General features: G+C 40.6%; 1 protein-coding gene across 1 annotated transcript; it reads left to right on the forward strand.

The window, feature by feature from the left end:
- Window positions 1–27,350, forward strand: RAD21 (RAD21 cohesin complex component). Its single transcript, XM_075920197.1, has 14 exons — window positions 1–250; window positions 8,396–8,566; window positions 11,383–11,512; window positions 13,220–13,319; window positions 13,960–14,066; window positions 15,552–15,755; window positions 16,391–16,516; window positions 16,689–16,811; window positions 18,142–18,365; window positions 19,286–19,445; window positions 19,918–20,069; window positions 21,246–21,395; window positions 23,220–23,303; window positions 25,573–27,350. Exons 2-14 carry the CDS (start codon window positions 8,423–8,425, stop codon window positions 25,762–25,764), a joined length of 1,896 nt encoding a protein of 631 aa, XP_075776312.1. The 5' UTR covers window positions 1–250; window positions 8,396–8,422; the 3' UTR covers window positions 25,765–27,350.
- Window positions 27,351–27,867: the final 517 nt, after the last annotated feature.

Below are 27,867 nucleotides of genomic sequence, written 5' to 3' on the forward strand. Positions count from 1 at the left end.
GGATCCCTCTGATCTTCATAGCGAGGAGCTGCGTTTATGCGCGTGCGCGTTTGGTTGCCGTGCCGGGAGGGGGGCATTTTAACAGTAAACATCCTGCCGATTTGAACGGCGGGTTTGGGCGGCAGGAAGGGCCGCGGCCGCCATCTTGTTTGTTTGAGTGGCTCGACTCGGGGAGGAGGAGCGGAGTGTTACCGAGCCCGGCCTCGCCAGCCGCTGCATCGGCTTCTCCTGCCGCCACGCAGGACTCGGGGTAAGGAGCCGGCCTCGCTGCGCCCGCCCTGGCGGAGCAGGCAGCGCGTCCCGAGGGGGGCGGGATCGGCAGTCGTCCGAGGGGCGGCCGGGCTCTGGGGGCTGCGCTTCCTCCGGGACGCGGAGAGGCCTACTACTGGCCGCTTCATCCTGCGACTGGGCAGCCGTGGCCCGTGCTCCTGCGGTGCCTCCTGCAGCTTCGGGAGGGGGAGAGACGTGCAGGGCTTTGATGGGCTCTCGGGGGCTGCTTCCCCAGAGGGGCACGGGTCGCTGCGGCCAGTGGCTGGAGAGCGGGGCGGGCCGCTCTGGAGCCCGCTGGTCCCCTCGAGCCTGTCAGGCGGAGATGGGTGAGGCCCGGGAGGGAGTCCCGGGCAGGCAGCGCGCCAGCTCGAAGCAGAGCGAGGTGAGCCAGCTGGGAAGGCGGGGCGGGCCTCAGAACTTTTCCGTAAGCGAAGCTGACGTGCCCCAGTGGCCCCGTTTCCTCTTCCCTCGAGGGGCGGCCTGAGCTGCTGGAGGTGACGGGCTGCCGCTGGCATTGGGGCTGCCACTAGGCAGGTGATTCTGACGGGGGGAGGGGCTTCAGTGCGTGTCCCAATGCAGCGTGGTTTTAAATGTGAAGCGACTGATCAAAGGCACTCAAGTTTGCTGCCCCCTGTCTGGGGCAACTAATTTATGTACATAGATTATGTGGCACACTATTTTTGCGAGCTCTTTGCTCTGGGATTGGGTTCATGAGCTGTTGCTGTTGGGGTTGCAGGAAGTAAAGAATTAGAAGGGAGGGCTGAAAGAGAAGAGTCTGAGAACCCATATATACTGGGAAACTTTTTTGGGGGGGAATAGGAATCGGTCTTATATTAACAGAGATGGAAAATCTAGGGGGTTCGACTAGTAATAGTGTCTGCAGTAACTAGTGATCATATTCATTGGTGCATCAAAGGGTTATTAATGTAATGGTTGTTTGATTTTTAGAGTTCAAAGAAGTTTTGGGAACAAAAGGATTGCCTGTGTTGTCTACATGCTTATAATATTTGCAGCTGTATAATAATCTAATCATGTGCTTCATGGTTTAATCTGTTCTCCTGTAGAGTTCAGGAAGGATCTCACATCCACATGGTCCTGATATACAAACTGCATTCTAGAGGTGGGTGGGGTGGGGTTCACCTTCCTCCAACACGTCTGGCCACACCTAGAGATGGGATAAGAGTTAGGGTGGACTGGTGCTCAGAGGTGGAACAGAGAACTTTGTTTGCATGCTCATGGTATAGCTGATGACTAGATTTTTTTATTTATTTTTGTTTTAATTTCTAAAGACTTGGTTTCAGTTATAAACATGTGGCGTGCTGTGAATTTGTCAATAGTAATTCAAACAATGAACCTAGTATATTGACAATCAGAAAAAGTGGGTAAGATAGGAAAACTTACAGATAAGTATAAAAAAGATTTTTATGGGGTAAGGGGGAATCCCTGGGAATCCATGCAACTGCAGGCAGGGCTAGTGCCTGAGCAACTTAACTTCAGAGTTCTCTGTAACATGGGCCTTTGGGTAGTTTTCCTCCTTGCTACTCTCTAACATCAGTTGTGGCAGTTTATATGCAAAGAAAGTTGTAGAACTGTTGGGTCAAAGAATTTTTATATGGGGGTAGGGGAATCCTAGAAAGAAAAATGTTGAGAACCCCTGGTGTAGAGGAAAGTTACAGGAGCCATTGCTTCTCCAATTAAAATGGCACACAATAATTAATTACTTCCCACTAGCCCTTCCTACCCTGATATTGTTGGCTGCAGGAGCAGCTTACTGGTATGTAGTCAGGGAGTGCCATGCCAAACCAAGCTTCTCTTTGCACATCTAAGCATTAAGAGTTGTATGAAATGACCTGTTGCTCTTCCACGCCTCCTCCTTCCTGCACTCTTCTGGAGAGGAGTCAGACAATTAAAAAGTAAGGAGAGAAAAGAAGAAATTAACAAGGGAATGAAAAGTTACTGAAAAGTGTGTGCAAAAAGGGCAGCAACAGTTTCTGCCATGTTGCAAAGGATTGTGGTCATTCCTGTGCACCAAGGCACCCCAAATTGGGATTGTAAGACAAAGTTTGTGTGCTTTCAGTTCACCAGTGGGAACAATTCCACTGGAATTGTATTTTAAAATTTATATTCTCATGCCATTTGTACTCAAACATTGCAGTATTGGAATAGTACACTAGAACTGCATATTAGTTAAGGTAGTCCACATTGCAAATAGAAATTAATGTTTTATAACTTGTAGGTGCATTTGTTAAATTTACTTTTAGTCTGGTAAGATCACTACTTAATTATTTTCCTCCGTTTGTGTGTACTTTTTTGTGGCAGCATGGCCATAATATATGGAGGGGAAACTGCAAATCTCTGCTAGAAGCAATTTACTTCTCAAGATTTTCAGCAACTTCTTAATATTTGAAACAAATAACTCAATTTTTTCTCTAATATTGCCCTTGAATTTCTGACTATTCATAACCCTTACATTAGGGATATTTGTTTGAGTGTAAATGACTAACCATTTAACCAGTAAGTGGGTGCTTATCAGTTGACAGTGTCATTTGCACTCAGAGAAAGACTCCATCCTGGGAGCCAGGTGGGCAAGGGTTGCTAGCTCTATTTTCAGTGAGGAGGGTTTGCTGTGGAAAAGAAGCCACCTCCCCTGGAGCTGGGCAGGCAAGGGCTGCCCACTTGGTTCCTGGGGAGGCTTCGCAGTGAAGGCTTCTGCAGTACAGTATAAAGCTAAGCTTTATACTGCAGAGCCTGCGGTGTGGGTAATCATGTAATTGCTCATATTTTCAGCAATTACACGGTTACCCTAATATGTGATTTTTTTTTTTTTTAAAACATGCCTACCTTATATAGATTTAGCAGTTCTTAGTGTCAGTCCTGTGAAACATCGGTATGCTGAGCACTTACCATTTTGGCTTCCTGTGCCCATCTTTCTCACAACGAAAGTGTAATAGGTTCCCAGTGCTGTTTGTTGTATTAATGACTTATATTTGTGAGAGATTAAACCCTTCCCTATCACATTGGGGAGCACTTCTGCCCCTGCCCCAGCCCCATTCAAATGCCCATGATTGTTCCCAGAATAGAAGGGCTAAACAATTAGCCCTCATAGGAAACTAATCTTGTTATTCACTTAGCATTAGTGCTTGTGTGTTCCTGACACTAAAGTTGCTTCCTCTTGTAGCTCTAATGTGAGGAGCGAGCAGGCTGAGTGCAGTAATATTGCTGATAGTAGTGATAATATAGGCATGCCAGCAGCTGCTATCTGTTCTGTCAGGGCACTGTAGTGAATACAGTTGCTTCCATGTCTTATTGATCCACATAATGCTTTTTATGTTTAAAGGGAAGTAAGTAGAGATGCATTTACCGCGGGTCCCCGAGTTACAGACGAGTTATGGACCAAACACTTGGCCATAACTCAATGTTCGTAAGTCGGACCCCATTGGTTTACATTGCCACTGTGCTGTTCATAAACGCAGGTCGTGTTCGTAAGTTGGAGACTGCCTTTACGACAGCTTCATGGGAGGTTTGGTCGTAAATGTGAACGGTTGTAAATCGGGGACCAGCTGTGGCCCCCGGGTTGCCTGGATCCAGTCCCTGAGGTTCAGTGCCTCCCCCCAGCATTGGAGAGTCCACACAGGTCCTCCAGCTCCCCCTCCTGCTGCTGCACAGCTGGGCTGGAGCTCACAAAATCATCTAGCCTGGATCCCCCAAGCTTCAATGTATGAGGGGAATGTGGGGAGTGTCTCTTCTTCTCAGTGAGGGGCCACGTCAGTGACTGTCAGAGGCAGCAGCACAGGAGAGAAAGATTAATGGAGTGTAATTGTTCATGTTGTCCGATGAGCCCAGGTTCATCGGTTAACCCTGTATATGGGCAAGGCTCGACAAATAATGCACTCGCCTGTGGCGAGTAGATTGCAACCCAGAAGAGCCGGGTTCAGGCGATCTGCGCATTTGCAGATTGCCGGACAGCGTGGCTGGCGAGCGGGGCTCGCCGCGGTTTGGCGAGCCCTGTATATGGGTACACATTCAAATCCCTAATGGGAAGCCTTCATTATATTTTCAGACTTGAGTCATATTTATTTGATCTTTCCCTGAAATTCAAGCTATAGACTTTGAATGGATTGTGAAAATGTCAAATGTGGATTGGCAAAATTATTACAAAAGTGGAAATACAGCTTTTATAAACTGGAGTTGGAAAATTGTGCCAGTAATGCTAGGGATATTCCTCATTCCTTCTCCATCTTTTACCCCTAATGTTTTTAGGGTATGTTACATTGTACAACAAACCCACCTCCTAGATATACTTTTTAAACCTATTTTTCAGTGAAATAGGTTTTTCTGCTTTATACTGTGTCCCGTTGTTTGATCTGGGTGATTCCCATAAAATTGCTGTCAGCATGTCCTTTGGAAGGTCCTCTGCATCTCTTGCCTCCAGCTTTCAGTGGGAATGCAGTAGATTTCTTTCCTTCCTTTATCTTAACCCTCTTCTCGTTAGCAGCAGGTAATCTCATTTCTACATACAAATTCAACTACTACAAACAACTATTTCTGGTGGCTCTCGGAGCTTCTTCTACTCCAGGTCTGTCTTTCTAGCCATGCACAAATCTCAGCCTGTCGCTTTGCCATATGGATGTCTAGTAGGGATGTGATAGTGTACCATACATGTGTAAATGGTTAACCAATGTGCCTGTGCTCATAGGTTAACATTCATGGTTACAAACCGTGCCTTTCCGTTGCGCTGCTGCCTCTGATCATTTGACCACTAAAAGCCGGCTCCTTGCATGCACCAACTCCTGCAAAGCTACCAGCCGTCCTGTGCTGCTTCCTCTGTATCATAGTACCATCAAGTCATGAAGAGGGATTTTAGCATATAGTCAAACGATTAACTGATAAGCCCAGACTTACCGGTTAATCCTATCAACGACTACACATCTCCCCACTCCTGCTGCCTGTATATCAGAGGCAGTAAGGTCGGGAAGGCAGGTGCTGGCTCCCCGTGAGCACCTGATGGTGGAGCTGCTTGCCTTCCTCCACCTCGGCACCACTGCCTCTGCTAGTGGGGCAGCAGTTTGAAGGGTGAAGGAGGCAGGCGGGAGCCAGCTTAAAAACTAGCTCCCCATGAGCACCAGCTTTGCGGAGCTGCCTCTCCTCCTCCTCCCCTCAGTGCTCTTTCTACTCCTCAGTCAGGGATCACATCAGTGAGGGGTGGGAATGTTTTCTCATTTGTGTGTGGCCCCTGATTCTTCTGTGGGTCAGTGGCCCTCGACCCAAAAAAAAAAGGTTCCCCACCCCTGCCTTACAGCATAGATAAGAGACAGATGGAGTACAAAGCAACAATATAGGTCAGCATTACAGATAGTGTCTCAGCACATTGGCAGTCTAACAACTGTCACTTTTTTTTAGGCATCATGGGAAAAGTTTTAAAGTAGTATAAAGAGCTATTTTAACAGATATTTATAGAGAGCTCCTCCAAATCATGAGGGGCTGCCTGGGAGGGGGGGGAAGCACTCCTTTCAAGATTAAGAAATCGATGATGGAGGTTGGTATTGCAAGCTTTTCTGAGGCAGCAGTCAACCCCTTAAGAGAAAATGAGAGATTATAGCCATAATGGGGACGAGATCCAAAGGGCCCAGAATGCAAAGGCAAGTAGCTAATGTTTGATGTGATAGAAAAGGGAGAGCTTGGGAGGGTGTGATCAAAACAGTGTGCCACAAAAATGATTTTTCAACAGCAGTCTGAATGAATACGAGCAGGGCAAATTTGCATTTGTCAAGGTTAGAGAAAAGGATGTTGCAGTAATTGAGAAATGAGCTGATGAAACCTTGGATGAGTGTGTTAGCAGTGTGGAGAATAGGAAAGGCCAAATTTTAGACATTATATGTAGAAAGAATTGTCAAGATTTAGACCAAGCATGAATGTAAGGACACTCAGACTGAGTTGAAGAGGACAGCCAGGTTACAGGCCAAAGACAGAAAAGATATTGGTATTATTCATGTTGATAGAAAAAGGTGAGAAGAAAGTGAAAATTCACTTTCAGCTGTGTTGAGCGTGGGCTTATGTCTAGACATTAGAGATGTTAAAATGCACATACAGTAATTCCTCATTTAACATGTGCCCGCTTAACATGTTTTCGCGATAGCATGATTTTGGGGGGGGCGGGATGTTTTTTGAATTACACGACCATCCCCGGAATAGCACGATTTCCACAGCCGGCCTGTTGCTGGCAGCAGCGTGGGGCTTCCCCCGCCTCCCTGCAAAGCGGCGGAGGATCGCCGCTAACCGTGCTGTTCCCTGCTGACTCCCCCTCGCCTAACGCCTTGCTCTCTCTCCTCTGCCCCTGATTGCAGGCCAGCGGCTGTATATTCCCAGCTGGCCTGTCACCGATGGCTGTTTGGGGCTTCTCCCGCCTCCCTGCGAAGCAGTGGAGGGTTTGCTGCTCGCTGCGTCGTTCCCCAGCGACCCCCCACCATCCTCGCCGGATGCAGTGCTGGTCCCAGCAGACCATCACAGGGGCATACTCCCAACCCAGTCCCCCTCCTGTCTCTTCCCCTTCCCTTCCCGAGAGCCAAACATCTCTCCTCCCTGCTATAACCCAGTCCCCTTTCTCCCCCAACCTTATGTCCTGGTCCCAACAGACACCACTGTTTGAAACGCAACCCCCACCGTTTCCATTATTTTCAATGGGAAAATTGACCCCACATAACACGGTTTCACTTAACACGATTATTTTCTGAAACATATCTATCATGTTAAATGAGGAATTACTGTATTCAGGTAAATTTCAGTGGTTATGTATTTACACATGGTGCGGGAGGGCAAAGAGATGGCTTTTAAGTCCTCAAGTGATCAGAGGCAGCAACACATGAGGGCAGCATTAACTGCTCAGGCTCAATCGTTAACTGCATACACTGTCATACTTTCACGTCCCTACCCTGCACCCCCCCCCCTCCTCCATGAGGGATGTAAAATCCCATTTAATTGGCTAGCTGGTTAAATAGTTAACAGGTTAAAGGGAGGGCTGGCTAGAATGGCTGCTCTGTCGGCGGTGGGTCCCACAGGGCTGGAGCAGCCCCCTGTCTTCAGCATGTGGGGAGCTGCCAGGTCCTACAGGTTAACGAGAACCAGTAAACATCACCCATTGGGGGTGATACTTACCAGTTAACTTCCAGGTCTAAATCCCCTCCTTCACTTAGATCCCCTCCTGAATTCCAATCCTTTGCCCCAAGCTCCTTTATGCACCCAGCCTCCATCCCAGACTCTATATCTCCACCATTAATATGGAAGAGTGCAGCCCTTGACGATTTACCAAATTCTTGGAGTGCCCCCGCCCCTCATCAAAAATTGTTGCCCATCCCTGCTATAGATCATAAGAGTCCTTTAAGAAGGTTGGAAAAAAACATGTACAAATTCTTAACTTTTTGTACATAGAATGAAAAGATGTGGGAACTGTTTGAGGATTGAAAGACTGCTGTCATGCTTTTTGTGTGTGAAAAGTTGAGTCAATAGTATTCCATGTGTGCCGGCGTCTGAATAGCTGGCACTTGATAAGACTGTAGAAGACTGGTGAATGGAGATTGAAGCATTGATAAAGATATTTACAGTGGAGGAGTCAGACGAGCATGGAAAATAAACTCTTGGCAGATTCATAGCAGGTCTAATAAGAGAAGCAAATTTTTTTGCAGTTGGAGAAGAAGCAAAGTTCTCAGTCAAGGATGGTGCTAATCTTAGACCATTGCTCGCACACGTTTGTCTTGGTATACTTAATCCTGCCTCAATGCTGGGAAATGTACTAAATGGCCTTTTGAGGTCCCTTCCAGCCCCACATTTCTGTAGTTGTAACATTTTTCTAGTTTACCTGCTCAGATTTCCAGTGCAGTAAACTTATGCCACCATATAGCCACCAATGGGGAAAAAAGAGCTAAACTCTCAATCTTGAACAAAATCCTTTCAGATTTCAGAAGTATGATGCGCATTTTCTGTTGAACTTGAAAATTTCTGTCCTTGTACAAAACTGTTCTACAATCTTACTGTTTGAAAAGAAAACGTGTTTATAGTGCACATAAATACGGTGAAAATATTTTATATCTAATTGAGTTACTGAAAAAAATTACACTTTTTTTTTTTACAGGTTTACGCCATATAGGCGGCTGGGACAATGTTCTACGCCCATTTTGTCCTGAGCAAGCGTGGGCCGCTGGCCAAAATTTGGCTAGCGGCCCATTGGGATAAGAAGCTAACCAAAGCCCATGTATTCGAGTGTAATCTAGAAAGCAGTGTGGAGAGTATCATCTCACCAAAGGTATTTATTTTACAGTGATCTAGATAATTTTACTGGCTCATCTGAGACAAATTATGATACTGCATGATCAATATACAAGTATTAATTAATTTTGATGCCTTAAACTGAAACATTCTAAAACTGTTAAATAATCCATGAATACGTGTTCTTCTCAATCAAGTTTTATTTTATAGTTATTCAAGAAGAGGCCAGGTTTCAGATTTGGATAATAGGCTTCAAATAGAGTATCTTCATCTGAATTATCTTGATGTATTGTGTGTATACATGGAAGTTTTTTTTATGGTGGGAGAAGGAGGGGGGGGAACATGTCAGCAAGTAGTTTTCAAAGGATTTCTGGTAACATTTGAATACTCTTATCATGGAGAGCTATTGAAATAAAAAATGATTATTGAAATATTCTTTCTGGTCCCTTGCGAGGTAAGTACAAAGTAGATTCCTCCTTTGTGTTCAGAAGGGTTGAAAAATGTAGTTGATAGCAAGTATAGTTATTGGATAGCTGAAGCGGAGTTTTCTTCAGGATAGATCCTAACTTGTCTTTGGTGATTTGCTTGGTATTAGCTACAGCAAACAGAGCAACCATGCTGAATGGCACAACCTGATAGTGGAGGATGTAATGAAATGTCTTGTTTATACTGTAGAGCCTATAGCATGTGTAACCATGTTACCGCTATGATATTTTAGTTGTTACACAGTTACATTTCCAAATGAATTTTGATGTCCCCCCTGCTTCTTACCAGATAATTACTAATCAGAGGGAAGATTCTTCAGGCCTTGTGTGTTCATGGGTGTCTTTATTTTTAACTCTCCTCTAAAAACAGACTACTTAAATGGCACATAAGTAAAATGATTAATATTTGAATAGCCAACAGGCATTTGAATGCCTTAGAGAAAAGCTTTTTTAATTATTTTTTTCTAAACCTAAAGCTTGTTCCATACACCCATAAACACTTTCTTCATCAAAATGTTCTAGCTGTCAATTCAGTGCAGCAAATATAATCTTCACACGATTTATAAATATACACAAATATAATATATGAATCCTCTATTAATGAGAACATTGTAGATATGATGGTGCTTTACAGAACTGGCTGATTCCCTTATTTGTTATCGAAGTTAAGACAAGAACCTCCCTGGTTCAGTCAGGGAAGAGTCAGAAAAAGAGGACAATGAGAACGAAGGTAGTGAAGATGCTCACTCATGGGTTATGCATGTCCCTTGAGGCCTGCAAGGATTTTTCTAAGACTTTGAAAGCTAGGCATTCCTAAAATCTTTTGTTTGTGTAGGATTTTTAACTGATTTCTAGAGACTTAGAAGAGCTTTTATTGTTGTGTGTACTAAAAGCTCGCGTATCTGTTAATTCAGTTAATTTTAAGTTAGAAATTTTAGGACTTAATCTTCCTGGGAAATCTTATTCCACAATACAGTTCTCAAACTTCTATGAGCCATTTAAGATACTCTTTTCTGGCCACATACCTTCCCTACAGCCAATATAATACTTGGTTACATAGAAGAATGACACCGGAACAGTTGTAGAGACTTTGCAACAAGAGAAACGTATGCTTTAATATGATGGGTATACCTGCTTCTTTGTGCCCTCTCCAAAACTTTTAATTGTGCTATGGAGTTTCCTGTTTTGGTGTGAAACTCCTGAGTAAATCTTCCCTCATTGCCTGCAGTAACTTTTAACCTTATTTCTGAGGCAGTATGCAATATAGTTCTGCTCTTGGTATTTTTTTGTATTATCATAACCTGGGTACCCTGACATAGACCAGAGGAACCCATTGTCCACTTATCAGATCTTGGTGGTGTCTCCAAATTTGATCAGGACTGAGAGTTAATTGAAGAAACAAAGGCATGAAGGGGCTATCCTAGATTCAATTAGATGGGTTTGTTTGTTCTGCTTGTTAACTAATTCCAAATTGACAGAGACTTCATTAATTAAAGCTGAATGTTAAAGAACTAAAGTATTTGCTTTAATTGCTAGGTATGCTGACTCAGTAAATACTCCTTTGTTTGCAAAGGTGTAACAGGCCTTTTCTTCATTTCCCCTGAGCAAAAACTTACATGCCATTTTGAATTAAAAGAAGAATACTGTGATTAAAGTTAGTAATTCTCTGATCCTGGGTCTTACGCTGTTTCGGTCCATGATGATAATTTTCCTGTGTTTAACGTGAATATTTAGCTGTATCATGTGGTGGGAACTGATTGCAAAACTTTTTGAACAGCATATGCTTTAAGTATTACGTTTATAGGTATTTTGAAAAGATGGGCTTTGCAAACTACTTCATGTTAATACTTACCCCTGGCAATGTAAAGTTACTTTGAGATGTGCTTTACTGATTATCCTAAAATTTTTGTAAAAGGTGTATATCAAAGGTGTGGAACCTAAGGCCCAGGGGCCAGATGCAGCCCTCGAATTGCCTAGATTTGGCCCCTGAGGCTTGGGGCTCCCCACTCCCAGCATAGGGGAGCCTGTGCTGTTACTTCAGCCCTTCCACGGAACTGGAACGCACAAAATCGACTCGCCTGGACCTCCCTAGGCTCTGGTGTGTGTGTGGGAATGTGGGGAGTGTCTCCTCAATCAGGGGGCCACAGCAGTGAGTATTTGTATGGTTGGCGGGTTTTTGGGGGGGTTTTTTTGTTTGTTTTGGCTTCTCAATTGTGTGCAGCCCCTGATTGATTTTTCTATAAAAGGTTCCCCACCCTTGCTGTATATATAGAAAAATGTTTGCAAGACTGGCTTACACTGGGGATTTTTTCCTCTGGTGACAGTACTGCTTTTAAATAAATATTGCAATTAGTAAATGTATTTTTAGGTGAAGATGGCACTTCGAACCTCAGGACATCTTTTATTGGGAGTTGTTAGAATCTATCACAGGAAAGCTAAATACCTTCTTGCAGACTGTAATGAAGCCTTCATTAAGATCAAGATGGCTTTTCGTCCAGGTACTTGTCATGTATCTTATGCAGTTCCTCCTACCCCCCCCCCCCCCCAAGTTAAGTTATAATATGTAGCGAGATTTGCTAAGCGTACATGCAATTCTACATTCTTATTCCAATAAGTGATTTAGGAGAAGTTTGTGTTCCTTTGCATAGGAAAATATCTTGTTTCAGTTTACAGGCTGAGGTTTGTGCTGACCAAAAGGCATGCTGAAATTCTGCTTCCCCAGTACTGTTTCAGTTAAGAGTCTTGGGCTTAAGTTTCTGCAGTTTTGTTAGTAAGACCTTTTCAGCAGATGATATGGGAATATTCTTGTTGTTAAAAAGCTGCACATGCAATTAAACACTGAGGGGAATTTTGAACTAGTGAAGTATCAAGCAGCCACGAAGGCAGAAGATGAAAAAGGGAAATAGAGAGGCGAGTTATTCAAAGGGATGCTATCTTGCAATCATATTCCTTGCTCATAAATGCTTTTTATCAACAATCATAAAAGTAATACTTAAGCTATAGTACAGGAAACCTCCAAAATGCGACCACCCAAGTTGCGACCCCCCACACTTACAACCATTTTTGTAAGTGTGGAAGTGGCCAAAAAACCCCAACTTATGTCCTTGGCCTGCATTTATGACGTGCAAGATGCCTATTGTAAATGAGGGTTCAAGTTACAATGCCCCCGACTTGCAAAGTTTCCCCAGGAACCTAGTTTGGGGCCTCCTGTAACGGAGAAATACTTTCCATGTGGTATTTTGTTGATAGTATGTGTTTATTCAATATCACTGGTTTCCAGAGGATAGTCAGGATAGCTATGGATGTTACACAGCAACGAAGAAAATGAGTAGAACAACATGATTGTAAAAGAGGAATTGGCTGGGAGACTTGGAGGTGGGGAGTGAGGGAACAGATGTTAATACCTGCAGCTATTTGTATCCCAACTTTGAGTAACTTAGTTCATTGTCTTTGATTTTTTTTTTTTTTTTCAGGCTCAGAGGGGTAGCTGTGTTAGTCTGAATCTGCAAAAGCGACGAGGAGTCCTGTGGCACCTTATAGATTAACAGATTTATTGGAGCATAAGCTTCCGTAGGCAAAGACTCACTTCGTCAGATGTATCTGATGAAGTGGGTCTTTGCCCACGGAAGCTTATGCTCCAATAAGTCTGTTAGTCTATAAGGTGCCACGGGACTCCTTGTCTGATTATTTTATTTATTTTTCTTTTTTTAATGTAACTTTTTTTTACCAACTTGAAATTGTTCGGAAGGGACTTACATGGAAGTTACTGGATACCCAGTACTTCTGAATCAGGTCTCTTTATCTGCCTAAATGTAACCTTAGGGATTTAACTTTAGGATTCCAATTTTTTTTTTTTTTTTTTTTTTTTTTTTTACAATGGCATATTTTTGAAAACTGGCACAAAACAGCTTTGAAAAATGTTGAGGCTTGAGTCACATTTATTTAGGGTTTTTGATCTTCCCTTTCTGATTCAAAGTCCTATATGGCTATGGCTTTCAGTGGTATTTCACTGCCTGCTTTATTGCATTTAACTTTCACCTGTTAAAAAGTAGGGTTTTTCAGAATCATTGAGCCTTGGCATAGGTCTGTTACTAGTGAAGTCAATGGAAGCCTTAACTAAGGGATCAGAGAAGCCAACACTGAGGCAGGGAACCCTGTCTTTGGGGTAGATATGGAAATTTATGTCTGAGTGTTCTCCTTTTCAGGTGTTGTTGATTTGCCTGAGGAGAATCGAGAGGCTGCTTACAATGCAATCACTTTACCTGAGGAATTTCATGATTTTGACCAACCGCTGCCTGACCTAGAGTAAGCTTACTTTCTCTTACTAAAGTAGGCTTGCTTTTCTGAAGTAGCAATGTCAAATCTAAATTTGCAAGTTAACAAACCTAAAGACAGATAAGCACAATTTCAAATTGGATACTTAGCCTTTTTTTAAAATGAAATGCTTTTTTTGCTTGGAACTCCTGGAATGTAAATTGATATGACAGTATTTAGCTGGTTTATAGTTAACCTTAATATGTATTGTATAAATTGAGAAATAAGTCACAGTATGTTCCAAGTTATTTACTCTTTCCTAACAGTTTATCTTAACACTTTGCTGTGCATTATATACGTTTAAACTCTTGCTGCATGTAACTACTATAATTGCTGAATTTCATAATCCCTTGGAGCTTGTTACTCCAATATTGCCCTTAGTGCCACAAGAAGAACACCTATAGTTTTTCTTTATTCCTAGCATTCTAGAAGCTGATCACAATTTCTGTTGCCTCCCTCTTAATATATGCTAATGTCATATTTTTAGATTTGTCTTCATGACTGTATTTTTCTACACGTGCATGATACATTTTTATATGCTGGCTTTGTAATAAAACAAGTCTGTGAAGTAACCTGTAAATTATTCAGTATAATCAAGGAAAGTCTTTTAAAAATGTTCTTTTTATTTAAGTGATATTGATGTGGCTCAGCAATTCAGTTTGAACCAGAGTAGAGTGGAAGAAATTACAATGAGAGAAGAAGTAGGCAACATCAGTATTCTTCAGGATAATGATTTTGGTAAAATGCTTTTATATTTTTAATATGTATTAAGTTTGGTTTTGCTAGCTCTTGGACTAAAATGAAAGTTTCATAGATCATATGGAAATCCTACAAACAAAGTGAGCTAAGAGTCAGGATTCTTTTTGAAATACTACTTGGATGTATTAGTCAAATGTTCTTACAAGAGTAAATAACCTCATTATAGAATGTATGAGTTTCCAAAAATCTGTCATTGCATAGCCAAAACAATTGTAGCTGCTTGTAAAGAAGCAACCGTAACCATTAGTTAGGTGAATTAATGCTTATGTGACTATATGAAAGGTTAATTTTTCTTTAAAGGTGGTAGTCTAAATTCATTAGCCAGCAGCTCTTTTTATTCTGATTTTTTTTTTTTTAATTGCATTCAGAAGTAACTTTGGTCCCTTACAATTTAGTGGTGGAGCAATCGAAATGATGAAAAAAGTAGTATTGTTAGATTTGTTGTTGCATTATCTCTTTGTGTATAGTTGTACAAAGAATGCTTTGGAATTGATAAAAATGTGTATGAAAAGCCTACATTTTCTGTGCACCAAGCTCATTTAATATCCATAAATAGGAAACACATGGAATAGACCTCTCAGCTACTAATCTCTTTTTTGAGGTGTGCATAAAATACAAATGTGTAGTGCACAGGAAGTGCTTTTTTTAATAGATCAAATGGACTCCTTTGAAATGAATATTTTAAATGTTTTGATGCAAATAATGAAGCCATTTGCAATAGGAATCTTTTTCTCTGTCTTTCTCTTTCTAAATTTCCTACAGGATGATAGAGTGATGTCATCTGTGTCCTCATGCTGCCACCCCCGGGCTGCGCCGGGTCCCCTCTGCCATCTGAATCTCTCTCGCATACGCATGCACACCCCACGCCACACTGTGTCCCTCTGCCATCTGGGGGACAGACACACAGACAAAGACATGGGGTCATCCCGACACCCTCACCCCTGGCCAGACACCTGCACCATCCCCTGCTCTCTCTCTCCCCCTCCCCCCCCCCCCCCCCCCCCCCGGCCACCCTGGCCAGACACCTATCCCCAGCCTGCTCTTGCGCTGCTACACACACACACACCCAGCCAGTCACCTACCCCCAGAAAGTTGGTGAGCGTAGCGAGCAGGGGGTGCAAATCCCCTAGTTTTCACATAAAAGGGTAATTTAGTTTTGGAGGAGAACAAAAGAGGAAGTTCTGCACAAACCTGTGTAATCAAAACAGCACTGAAGAAAGTGTCTCTTCAAGCTGACCACCATTAACTTCATATCTAAAACAATTAATAGATGACATTGTGGAAAGGTTGAAAGCTATAGTACAGAAACTCAATTGCATTTTTGCGAACAGAAATTACAATTATAGAATTATTAATAAATTATCTAGTGGGTCATTTCCTCATAGATTAAATGAAGGGATTAATGATTTGCTTTTTGGTTTGCTTGAACCTAAACTCTTTGTGGCTAAAATTATATTCTTACAGGTGATTTTGGAATGGATGATCGTGAGATGATGAGAGAAGGCAGTGCATTTGAGGATGACATGCTAGTGAGTACCAGTGCTTCCAATCTTTTACTGGAGCCTGAACAGAGTACCAGTCATCTTAATGAGAAAGCTAACCACCTGGAATATGAAGACCAATATAAGGATGACAATTTCGGAGAAGGAAACGATGGAGGAATATTGGGTATGTTTGAGAAACTAGTGCAACAACTTGGTTTTGGTGACTGTGCCCTGTCTTCTGTCTAAATTGTAGTCTTTCTAGGGAAGGGTCTGTGTTGGTTTTGTTTGTTGGACAGTGCCTAGCACAAAAGGAATGTACAAACTGCAATTCACATAACCCTTGTAAATTTATTTTAAAATATGCAGTTTGAGTTAAATCACTTTCTAAATTCAAGGTGCTCCACTGAATTGAGGCTTGGAAGAGAAAGCAATGTGTGAATCTTCTGGCTCATATAAACCTCTCTGACCCTCTCATTGATACAATTAGACTATTTAAATATTGGATCCTTTTCTCTTTTTTTTTTCTCTCCTGAACTTTAAAACCCTTGCCTATCTTGCATGATAAGTTTAATGTTTTTATGTTGCATACAAAGCTTAAGTGTAGTCAGAATGTAATAGCATACTAATAACACACAACTGCGATAACTAACTTAATGTTGGTTTTGAAATTTCTGCTGGGCTTAACCAAAAAAGCCTTCTATCCTTTGAAGGGACACAGCTACTATAAAAACATGCAAATAGTTTGTATCTTTAGAACTTCAGTCTTTGTTCGTTCACTTATGCATACTACTGCATCTGATTATTTTGTTGCTATTTCAGATGATAAACTTCTTAGTAATAATGATGGTGGCATCTTTGATGACCCACCTGCTCTATCAGAAGGTGGGGTAATGATGCCAGAACAACCTCCTCATGATGATATGGATGATGATGATAACGTGTCAAGTGAGTATTTGGTCTAGGACTAGGTTTCATCTTTAAAAATGATTAGGAATTGTTTAGTTTCGTAATAAAAGTATAAAAGCTTGTGTTGAACCTGTTGATACTGTGTGGCAGGGATTATTTTGTATGTGTTCCAGTTTAGTGCAAGATGTTGAACTTTTGTTTTATTTGGTAGTGGGTGGACCAGACAGTCCAGACTCAGTAGATCCAGTTGAACCTTTACCAACTATGACTGATCAAACAACACTGGTTCCAAATGAAGAAGAAGCTTTTGCTTTGGAGCCTATTGACATAACCGGTAAGTAAGCATTTTCAAAACCCTTCAGCTGAAATACTGGAGCCCTTCAGATCTAGGAAAACCTTATTAGTGAAATGGAAATGTATCTCTTGGCATTTTTGCTCACATGTTTTAGTACCGTGTCCAATTTTCTTTTCAGAACATGGAATTTTGTCCTATTCTGCCAAGAAATTCACTACCAGCTATCTTGCTTAGAGTGTATAGAGTGCAATAGTGTATACTGGGATACTGTACTTGAAATGTCAACCTAAAGGCAGAATCTAAAGGGTTTTTTTATTAAACTAATAATTGTAATGTTAAATCAGACATGGTTTTTACCGAAACAAATTAAAATCTGCATTTTAAAATTATATTTAGGACATGCTGTCTGCAGTATAACAAGCAACTCATGCTGACATGAAGGAAGATAATACTAACAGTATTATCTGAACTCAAGTGAGATTGAAAACAAATACTGGATTGTTTCTCTGGTCAAAATGGATAGTAGCATGGCTTTTCTAACTGTCCCTAGCAAAATTACTGATTTGTTTACAGTATGTAACATTGAAAGCTAATAATTATATCCATTAACATCCTAAAAATACTGTACAAATATTTAGTGCTGCCACCAAACAGTAAAATTTCTTAAACTCTCTTAAATTTGGGGAATTCTTAATTAGTACCTTAGGCAGTATGTTTACTTGATGTCTATAGGATTTTTTTACTATAACATGAACATAAGACTGGCCGTACTGAGTCAGACCAAAGGTCCATCTAACCCAGTAGCCTGTCTGCCGACAGTGGCCAGCACCAGGTGCCCTGGAGGGGGTGGACCAAAGACAATGATCAAGCGATTTGTCTCGTGCCATCCATCTTCAGCCTCTGACAAACAGAGGCCAGGGACACCATTTGTACCCTGGCTAATAGCCTTTTATGGACCTAACCTCCATGAATTTATCTAGCTTCTCTTTAAACTCTGTTATAGTTCTAGCCTTCACAGCCTCCTCTGGCAAGGAGTTCCACAGGTTGACTATGCATTGTGTGAAGAAGAGCTTTCGCTTAGTTTTAAACCTGCTACCCATAAATTTCATTTGGTGTCTTCTAGTCATTATATTATGGGAACTAATGAATAACTTTTTTTTATTCACCCTCTCCACACCACTCATGATTTTATATGCCTCTATCACATTCCCCCTCAGTCGCCTCTTTTCCAAACTGAAAAGTCCCAGTCGCTTTAGCCTCTCCTCATATGGGACCTGTTCCAAACACCTAATCATTTTAGTTGCCCTCTTCTGAACCCTTTCCAAGGCCATGGTATCAAGTCTGTTTCCCTCTCCCTTGTCTTCAACAGTCAAGGAAACCAAAGCAAAGAGGAAGAGAAAGCTGATTGTAGACAGTGTGAAAGAGCTGGATAGCAAGACTATTAGAGCCCAGTTAAGTGATTACTCTGATATCGTCACTACTTTGGACTTAGCACCACCCACTAAAAAATTGATGATGTGGAAAGAGACTGGAGGAGTTGAAAAACTTTTCTCTCTGCCTGCTCAGCCTTTATGGAACAACAGATTATTGAAGGTAATACAGATTTCTAAAGGCTTATTTTTACATGAGCTATGTTAAGGACTGATCATGTGATTGAAACTGAAAGGTTATAGCAAACAAAAATGTGCATTAGCACCATCTGGTAAATAGTACACTTTTAAAAATGTGTTGCAACTGAAAACAAACTTTTGAAGTCTGTGATTCTTTAGCATTTTGACTCTTCACATCTGCATTCATTAAATACAGGCTGAATCTTCCTAGTCTGGCACCTTCAGCACTTGTGGTCCCAGACTAGGGGAGGCCAATGCACCGGACTCTCTGCTTTTCCTCCTGGCTGCCCTGTTGCCTCCTGGGGCTTTGATCTCCCCATGGCATGGACTCTGCTTCTCCCCCTTTCCTGCTTCCCATCCCTTTGCACCACCACCCCCCTTGCTTCAGCAGCTCTGGTGCACCTAGGCTAAACTCTTGCCCTGCAAAGCCAGGAGGGCTCCATGCTCCACTCAGCCCCGCTGCTGCGAGGGGCTCTCCCCAGTGCCCCTGCTTTCGCCTGGGATTCCACCCTTCACCTTCCCTAGTCTGGCAATGCTGCTGCCCCTGGTAATCTTGACAATGACAAACCAGGGGTGTTGCTGGACATGGGAAGTCCAAATTATGGAGTGTCAACCTGTAGATATTATATTATCTGACCCCCCTCGCCCCCCGTAGTTTTGCACAACTGTGAAAAATTTAAATCTATTTTTCAGCAGTTTTGACAAATATAGATTTTTAACCTATCTGATTCTGCTAAATCTGATGCATAACAATTCTTAAACATTAAAGAAAATAAGCTTTATTAAAACAAAGGCACGCAATGAGAACTCCATCTCTGAAATACCACAATTTTTAATATTATGTTTAACTGTATATCAGAGTAATTTAGTCCATAGACGTGATTAATTTTTTTTTTCTTGTAGCTTTTTACTCGCTGTCTCACCCCTCTTGTACCAGAAGACCTTAGAAAGAGGAGGAAAGGCGGAGAAGCTGATAACTTGGATGAGTTCCTTAAAGACTTTGAAAACCCAGAGGTGCCCAGAGAGGAACCGCAGCAGCAGCAGCAACAGAGAGATGTTATTGGTTTGTAACTCATTAAACAAAGTGCTCTTTTCCTTTCAAAGCTTGATTTTTTTCATTTGGACCGGTCCTTTATATTCTGTTACCAGAGTGGAAACATGTACCTGGATTATAAAGCACGAGGCTTTGTAATTACTCATTGTATAGCTTGTTACAGTGAGTATTTATTTTTTTGTTGGTAGATCTCTTTTCTAAATATAGAAGGCTTATGGGACAGCTGTGTCCAGTGGATTAAATGGACACTAAGGGCTGATCGTACATGATTGCACTGATTTGATTAAAATTCCTTTTGCGTCAGTTTAATTAAATCAGTTCAAGGACTGTGCAATTGTGAACATGTAAACCCCACTGTTGTAAACTCAGGAGTTGGTGTGAGGTTTTTTTACTTTTTAAACTTATGTCATTATTCATAAATAACTTGTATACGATGAGGTCAAAATACCTAATTATAAAATGTTTAATATCACAAATATAGATGAGCCTATCCTGGAAGAGCCAAGTCGCCTACAGGAATCAATGATGGAAGGCAGTAGAACCAACTTGGATGAATCTGTGATGCCGCCCCCACCACCTCAAGCAGGCGTAAAACGCAAGGCTCAGCAAGTGGAACCAGAGCCGGTATTACCTGTGAGTAAGATTACAGTGAAGCTGTGAATTTATCACAGGAGAATATATACTCTGCATAGAGACCATATGGCAGCCCATGCTTCTCCCCTTCACATCTAGAAAGATACCATTCTCTGGTGGGAAGGAACTTGTATTTCTTCAGGGGAGAGGATTATTTTTAGGATTTGTAGTAGGAACTATCAAGGTGGTTCTAGGATAGCATCCTACAGAATTTGAGTAAAAATTTAAACCAACTCTAAAACAGTAAGGATCATAATAAAAAGGTCTAGCGGAAAAACTAATGCCATGCTAAGCCCTTACATTTAAAGGAAAGAGTGTCCAATGCAATTGTTAACATGTTTGGAATACCTCGTACAATGAGTTGCTTTTATAACCTCTCTCCCTTCATCTACCTACCTACCAATATTATATAAAAAAGTAATTTAACGTAGGTTTCACCAAGTTATAATTCAGTGCAACACAGTCGTAGTATTGCTTGAACACATGTCTGCCTTGGTATAAAGAATTGCTTGCTGACAGTATGTTTTGGCAAGAAGAATCTCAGTTGTTTGTCTTCACCCTTCTTTTATAAGAAGGGGAAGAGTTGGCAGTTTGGGTACCTTTTGTGAGCAGTGTATTTGCAGTACTCCCAAATCTATGGGAAAGGGGTCTTCAGTACTCTGTAAATCCATTTTGAAAATATTAGCTAGTGTCTTCATACCAGTGTCTTCGTCTTGTCCCCTAGGGGATGCTACAACGTGTTCTGTGCACTGAAGAGGTATTTCCATGATCAACTAGCAATAGGCTTGTATAGCAATGCATCCAGCTACTAAAGCCATATTTCACCCAAAGTGCACCTTATAAACTGTAATAAAATCTGTTCCCTATCTGATGGACTGAACCCATTTCTTGGGGAAACAGACTTGTATTACTAATATATTATTAGAATATCTAGGTTTAATGCAGTCTGATTAAAGAGGTACTTGTGGGGAGCTAAGGAAGATAAATGTGGTGTATTTCTTTGTAAAGAACAATTGGATTATTTGTAGGAAATGTCTGAAAATTAAAAACTTGGATTACATTTGTAGGATTATAAAGATGCCAGATTATATATTTGAGAATTTCAATTCTAACAGTTCAGTAGCTGAAATTTTCATGTTAACTTCCTTTTAACTTGAATGTCTCGTGATTTCAAAGCCTCAGCCATTACAACAGCTGGAAATGCCACCAGTTGAAATGCCTCCAGAAGAGCCTCAAAATATCTGCCAACTAATACCAGAGTTGGAACTTTTGCCAGAAAAAGAGAAAGAGAAGGAAAAAGAGAAGGAAGAGGAAGAAGAGGAGGAGGTAGGCATTAGCTCTTATGGACCAGTCTATAGATTTGACACAGGAAGGAATCGGTGGGGCTCCTGAAGATATTTTTACTGCCATCTCTCTACATGTGACATCCCTAAAAACTAAATGTTTCAACTAACAAAGCACTAGCTATTTGTGGAGTGAAACAGATAAGATAGAATTTGAAATACTTTTTAGCATGAGGATTTCTAACCATTCACTAGTATTATCTGAGTAAACAGTTGCCTATGCAACAGTACTACTTTCTATTTTGAAATATGGAGGAAACTCTTGATTACATGCTTCACTTGATGAGATGATCAACTGATTGAAGAGGTGTTGGCTGTGCAAAACTTAATAGCTGTAAGTTATATTTTGAACTTGACGCGGTGTTTAAAAGTAAACAGAGTATAATTGATAAACCATGTTCACTCTTTGGAACAAAGATTGTAACTGCCAATGTGTTTGAAAAGGAGCCCTGATCTTGATGTGACGTCTTCAGTGTTAGTTTAATAAAAATTTCAAAAAATATGGTATTAATGGCCATGGGGAAAACAGGTTTTTTGGGGGTTTTTTTGTTTGCAATGTAGATTTTAAGCTGGCGGTTTGTGTATATGGCACTATGGTCCATGTAAAAAGCCAAGTGCATACAGTAAGGAATAATGTACATAACTTAAGGCTTATCTAGACTATGCAGAACAGTTGAAAGAGGATATGCAAATTCCCACAGAAAGTTTAGATGTGGATTTTTTCGGCAAAACCCCTCTCCCTCCCCCACACACACTTCTTGAAAAGCTACCTAAACCTCATTTTTTGAGGAAGAGTGGCTTTTTGACAAAGGGAGGGGGTTCACTGAAAAAGCCTCATCTAAACTACTTTCACTTTCAAAAGTTGTGCTTTCGAAAGTGCGATCGGAAGAAGATATGCAAATTCCCGCATAATTTGCATATCCTCTTTTGACTGTTCTGCATAGTCTAGTTGAGCCCTTAGTATGGTACAATACAAAGGACCGGACAGACACCAAAACGTAATTTTGAAAACTGCAAGTCACATCAGCGTTCTAGAAATAAGGATGTTGTCTTATGCTTGAAATTCCTGTTTGCATTGGCAATGGCTTTTTTTGCTTAAACATTCTGATGGTGGAACAGTAAGAGAACCACAAATCAACCTGTAAACTAGTTTTCATCCTGCTTCAAACAGTATATATTGAAGCAAAAGGAAATTAAATAACTGAAGATTACTAAAACAGCTGGGATTTGACTTCTAATCTTTCCTTCCATTTTCAGTTTCAGAAAGTGCTCCTTTTTGGAATGAGGGGCTTTTCCTTTAAAAGTTGAATCTACTTGCCATACAGAGAAGTGAGATGCTCTTTTAGACAAAGTGCAGAAATGGGTTGTAAGAGAAGTTCTCGCCTTTATTTGTGTGTCAGATTTCCTCTGTAGCTTTCAGCAAATAATTTTTATGCCTGTTTCATGGGACTCTCAGAATCCAAATGTCTACATCACAATTCTGCAGCCCAAGCATCATTGAACACTGGCCAGCTTAACTGTTGTGTAAACGTACCTTTTAAGGTACAATCGTAAGAGCAGGCAGGTAGCCTTTTGTCAATTATTTTTTAGTCCCACCAAGATATCCAGCTTGCTTCTGTGTTCTGCCATTCTCCTTCATTCCTTGTAAGTCAGGCCCTCTTGACCTTCCAGCTAATTCTTGATTGGCTTGAGGAGAGGAATGCTGAAAACATATCTAGAACCATGGATTTCATGTCACAATACATGTGGATTAATGATAACCTAAGCCTATAAGTGTGTTTAAGGGTGATTTTTTTGTTGATTTCAGGAAGAAGATGGTACAGGGGGTGATCAAGATCAAGAAGAAAGAAGATGGAATAAGAGAACTCAGCAGATGCTTCATGGTCTTCAGGTACATATAGCATAATTTATTTCTTGAACCATATCACCTTGTTTTGATCAAAGAGGCCAAGTAAAACCTAGGCTGATTACTACATATACCTGACTGATGATTTTAAAAGTTTGATTTTGAAATGAGTATGGAAAAAGTGTAGGTTGTGATTAGTAAATCACTGAAAGCACTTCCTAAAAGTTAACACACATTCATACATTGTTCAATAGAGCAGTTGAGCCAGATACTTGTAGAATACGAATTACAGATCCTACTTTTGGGTCTGTACTTTGGCAGGCAGCTAAGGCGCAGGAACTCCAAAAACTCATGCTTAGTTTTCCAAGCAACAATTATCTCCTGCAGTGGAAGCTAGGCTCCTACCACTTCAGTTCTTTCTTGCTGCCTACAAACTGCCTTCTGAATTCTTAACCTTCACTAGCAAATATCTTTAGTTCTGGAACCACTCATGACCGCTTCCACAAAGAAAAGCAGCACTAAGTGAAACTGGATAATTGCCACATGAACACAACTCAGTCTTGGATAGATCATTCACACCTAGTCATATATATTAGAAACAGCTGTACTTCCTGCTATTATTACATACTTTGGACACCTGTATGTCTGATATACTGACTTTCATACAGATGTTGTCTGAGGGAACCTTTCAAAGAATTTGTATCCTTGAAGTTGATCTTAATTCAGAGACCATATGTCACTATATTCTTCACACACAAATAAAATTGTTCCTGCCATCCTAGGAAACCCAACAAATGTGTGATAAAGCCATGTCTTAAGATGTAGTTAGCTAAGCGTAACAGCGGATTTGCATGAATTCTGCCTGAATGTGAGATACATAGATTGATCTTGAGTAGAACACAATTTGTCTCTGAACAACAAAATACTGGTTCCCCATAGGGCACCAGGAAAAAACAGCACTAGCGAGTTTCTTATAAGCTATGGAAAAAGTTCATGTATGACTTACTGCATTGTCATACCAAAATCCTCTGGCCAGTTTGAGGCACACCTTCTCAGTTCTCCTTGTTGAAATAAACGTGATTCCCAGTGTTGTTGATGAGGTCAGAAGATTATTTTGATCACATCAAAAATCACTTTACTACATCTTAGTGCAGATGCCTGTAGATAACACACTTTCTCAATATCTGGGTGAAGGAGAGGGGGTTAGAGCACTTACAAAATCCCCATCCTGTGCAATATTCATGTGGCCTTAACTGCTGATAAAAGCTCCTGTTTGTCTCATATTGTGTCTGAAAGCTTTAGTTGATATCACAGATTTCTTATTCTGCAAATGGATGTTCAGTGATCTGCCCTGACTAAGTACTTCACAGATGAAGATGGTACTCCGAAGCATCCTAATTTCCTTCTGAGCTAGGCCTTGTCGGTTACAATTTGAATCAGTTTAACTAAAGGAATTAGTTAAATGCATGCAAATCTTTGTGGGTACTTCTGTTTTGGTTTGACTACCTTTAGGCCTTTTCTAATCCAATAGATTTTGCAAGGCAGTCTGTTTCTTTATATGTACATTTACTGATTAATTTATGTTAAATTAGAAGCTGTCGGTTTGGTCCAGATGTTACGAAAGCATAATTGGCTAGGAGAATCTCAGTTCTCTTGAACCCTAGCAATTTTGAAAAAATTGGGATGCTCTCACCTAACATGTGTCTGGCTTTTTTCCTCAAGTTGCACATCCTATTATTTCTGAAAATCTTGGTCTCTACTATAATATACCTTTTCTACAAAATACTCACTGGATCACAGGCAAGCATTTGGTTTTAGAGGGTTTGGGATTCTTCCAAAGGATTGAAGTTACATAATCTCATATGTAGTGCTTACATCTATATGTAGTTCTTTCTGGCAGAACTAGTGGCACATCTTTCCCAGGTGTGCTCCCTGCTCAAATGGGCAGGGCTCGACAATCTATGTAATCTACAACCCAGAAGAGCCGGGTTCGGGTGATCTGCGCATGCGCAGATAGACGGACAGCACGGCTGGCGAGCAGGGTTCGCCATGGCTCGGTGAGCCCTGCAAATGGGGATTACTTTGAAAGCCAGTTGGTAAGAAATGGTTGCTAGTCCCAGCAACTGGTTACAGCTGCCCCGATTGAGTGCCTTGACACCAAAGCCACAGTTGCCAAAATGCATTTGAGCTTTTGCAATGTTTAACTTCTGTGCTAAGCAGTGTTGATCAAAAATGGGTATGTAGAAATTTTGAGGAAGCTTGTGTATGGTATCAACCAAATTGTGTGTGTGGGTTTTTTTTTTTTTTTTTTCAGAGGGCTCTCGCTAAGACCGGAGCGGAATCTATCAGTTTGCTTGAGCTGTGCAGAAATACGAACAGAAAACAAGCGGCAGCAAAATTCTATAGTTTCTTGGTACTCAAAAAGCAGCAAGCTATAGAGTTGACGCAAGAAGAGCCATATAGTGACATCATTGCAACACCTGGTCCCAGATTCCATATTATATGAAATGTTAGCTATACCATAGCTAGTGTTAATTTCACTAGTGCATATGTATTGCCCCATCTGTAGGGCCCACAAGACCATTGCAGAAAATTTAGATTTTAATTGTCTGTAAAAAGTCCTTGGTTTTCTTTTGGTTTTGGTTCTTGTATTTTAAATTTACCACTTTCATATTTAGGGACACTGCTGGGGTGGATGGCTTGAGTTCTAACCGCAAAAACAAGACAAGCAATTCAAGGACCCAGATAAAGATTGTTTTATTCAGAGCAGATGTGTGCAATATTGGTGCATGTAATGTTGAGTGACAATGAAAATGTCTTACTATAATTTGACTAGCTTGATTCAGTAATGATATTTTTAACCTACACAAGTTAACCTGAAAGGCCAACCTATTGTGTCTGATTAAAAACTTTGCCAAACTTATCTATGTTCTGTCTGCTTCTCATAGTAATGAATTTTTCCTTCCCTAGATTTCCATGTGTCTGTTTTCTTCCTGGGTACATGGGTCTCTCGCTGCTGGCAATGTGAAAAATAGTGCCTGGCATGTGAACTTCGTTTAGTCATTTTTGCAGTAGGATTTTGTAGCCCTTGATGCAAAAGGAAAACAGATGTCTATGGAAAGCACTTCTTATAATTGATCCTAGTTAGGCAGAAGGACAGAGCATGTGTTAAACATCTTAGATAAAACATTCCTTTTCATTTATCACCTCATTGCGGTCCACTACTGATAATGGCTAGCTACTGTTAATAGGCAGCAAATAAAAATTCTAGTATTTTTTTTAAACTTAGAATATCAATATGCTTTAGGATGATAGCTGTACATAAACCCCAAACTTTTTTAAATAACAGACTTCTGGATTGTATATTTTCTGACATTAAGCAGGCCTATGAAGATGAAAAAGCAACCTGTACTGAAAGGATAGCAAACTAAATATACAGTTCGAGCAGACAGTTACACGTAAAGCAAATATTGCTGCGTAAAGTTTATTGATGGCTCTTCAGATATATTTATAGTTTTAGTATTGATTATCCAGTCATGCACACTCCTCTGTTCAGAACATTTTAACAACCTTGCAAAATAAGTCCTATTTGGTTTTACTATAAAGAATAAAAGCTTTACTTTTAGGACCAGGTAGCATCAGCAATTATGTGAATATGTTGATTATGGAAACGTCTTAACTTTTTTGGACAAAATTATTCACACTGAAAGTTCTGGTTTTAATATTGGCACTTTTGTGAAATGATTCTCTTTTGAGACTCTGAAATTTCAGTGTATACTCGAGTGTAAAATTATGTGAATGTTTAAAAATTTGAGACTACATAATGACGTGTTTTAATAATCGTTTAAAAAGTTAATTGTATAAAATAGTTATTGCAGCTTTATTTTCAACATAATGTGCCTGTAAAACCATGATTTTCCCCTTTGTAAAAAAGACATTGTAGATAACTTGAGTGTTTAATTATAGAAAGGTCATTAGTTTCTTGTTACACATTTCGTTAGTCTGTTTTTGTTGCTTTTCAAGGTTGATATTCTTGAAAATAGGTAATGCTGTATGTATAACTTTTCTAATAAAAATTGTTACAAGCTATTATGTACTGGTGCTATATCTTGTTTGAATACCTTTCAGTGACATGTTGCTTATTTTGGTATTAGAAGTTAGTCCTTTAAAGTTTTTTAAAAATTCTTTCAAACATGTAAATAATTTTTGGCTTTGAAGGAAGATTTTAAATCATGTTGGTGATGCTGTATTTCTCATTTTAAGTGCTGATGCTAGGAATGTATGTGTATATTCCAGAATTAGGAAATTAAACAAGGAGGCTGAATATAAAATGCATTTTGTCTCTGTTCCCATCCCTCCCTATCCCAAAACCAAATTCATACTCCCATTTTTAGTGCTGCAGCTTATCTGGCTTCAGAAACTGCTTCTGTATATAAATATGCTGGTGGTATTGGAATATTATGAATATCTCTGGCAGACCTAAACACTTGGGTCAGGGCTAGTAAAGAACACTGTTGCCCCCCACATCTTCTTTATTCATTTCTCTAATTCATCTGCTGATGAAGTGGGTTTTACCCACAAAAGCTTTTACACCCTGATAAATCTATTA

The sequence above is a fragment of the Pelodiscus sinensis genome, chromosome 2 (assembly GCF_049634645.1).
Source record: "Pelodiscus sinensis isolate JC-2024 chromosome 2, ASM4963464v1, whole genome shotgun sequence".
Classification (NCBI taxonomy): Eukaryota; Metazoa; Chordata; order Testudines; family Trionychidae; genus Pelodiscus; species Pelodiscus sinensis.

What these genes read in the sequence shown, in the direction of transcription:
- RAD21 (XM_075920197.1), top strand. Translation starts at nt 8,423, where the DNA reads ATGTTCTACGCCCATTTTGTCCTGAGCAAGCGTGGGCCGCTGGCCAAA. An exon ending in CAAGATGGCTTTTCGTCCAG is followed by an intron (nt 11,513 to 13,219) that starts GTACTTGTCATG and finishes TCTCCTTTTCAG; the next exon opens with GTGTTGTTGATTTGCCTGAG. An exon ending in TGATGATGATAACGTGTCAA is followed by an intron (nt 16,517 to 16,688) that starts GTGAGTATTTGG and finishes TTTATTTGGTAG; the next exon opens with TGGGTGGACCAGACAGTCCA.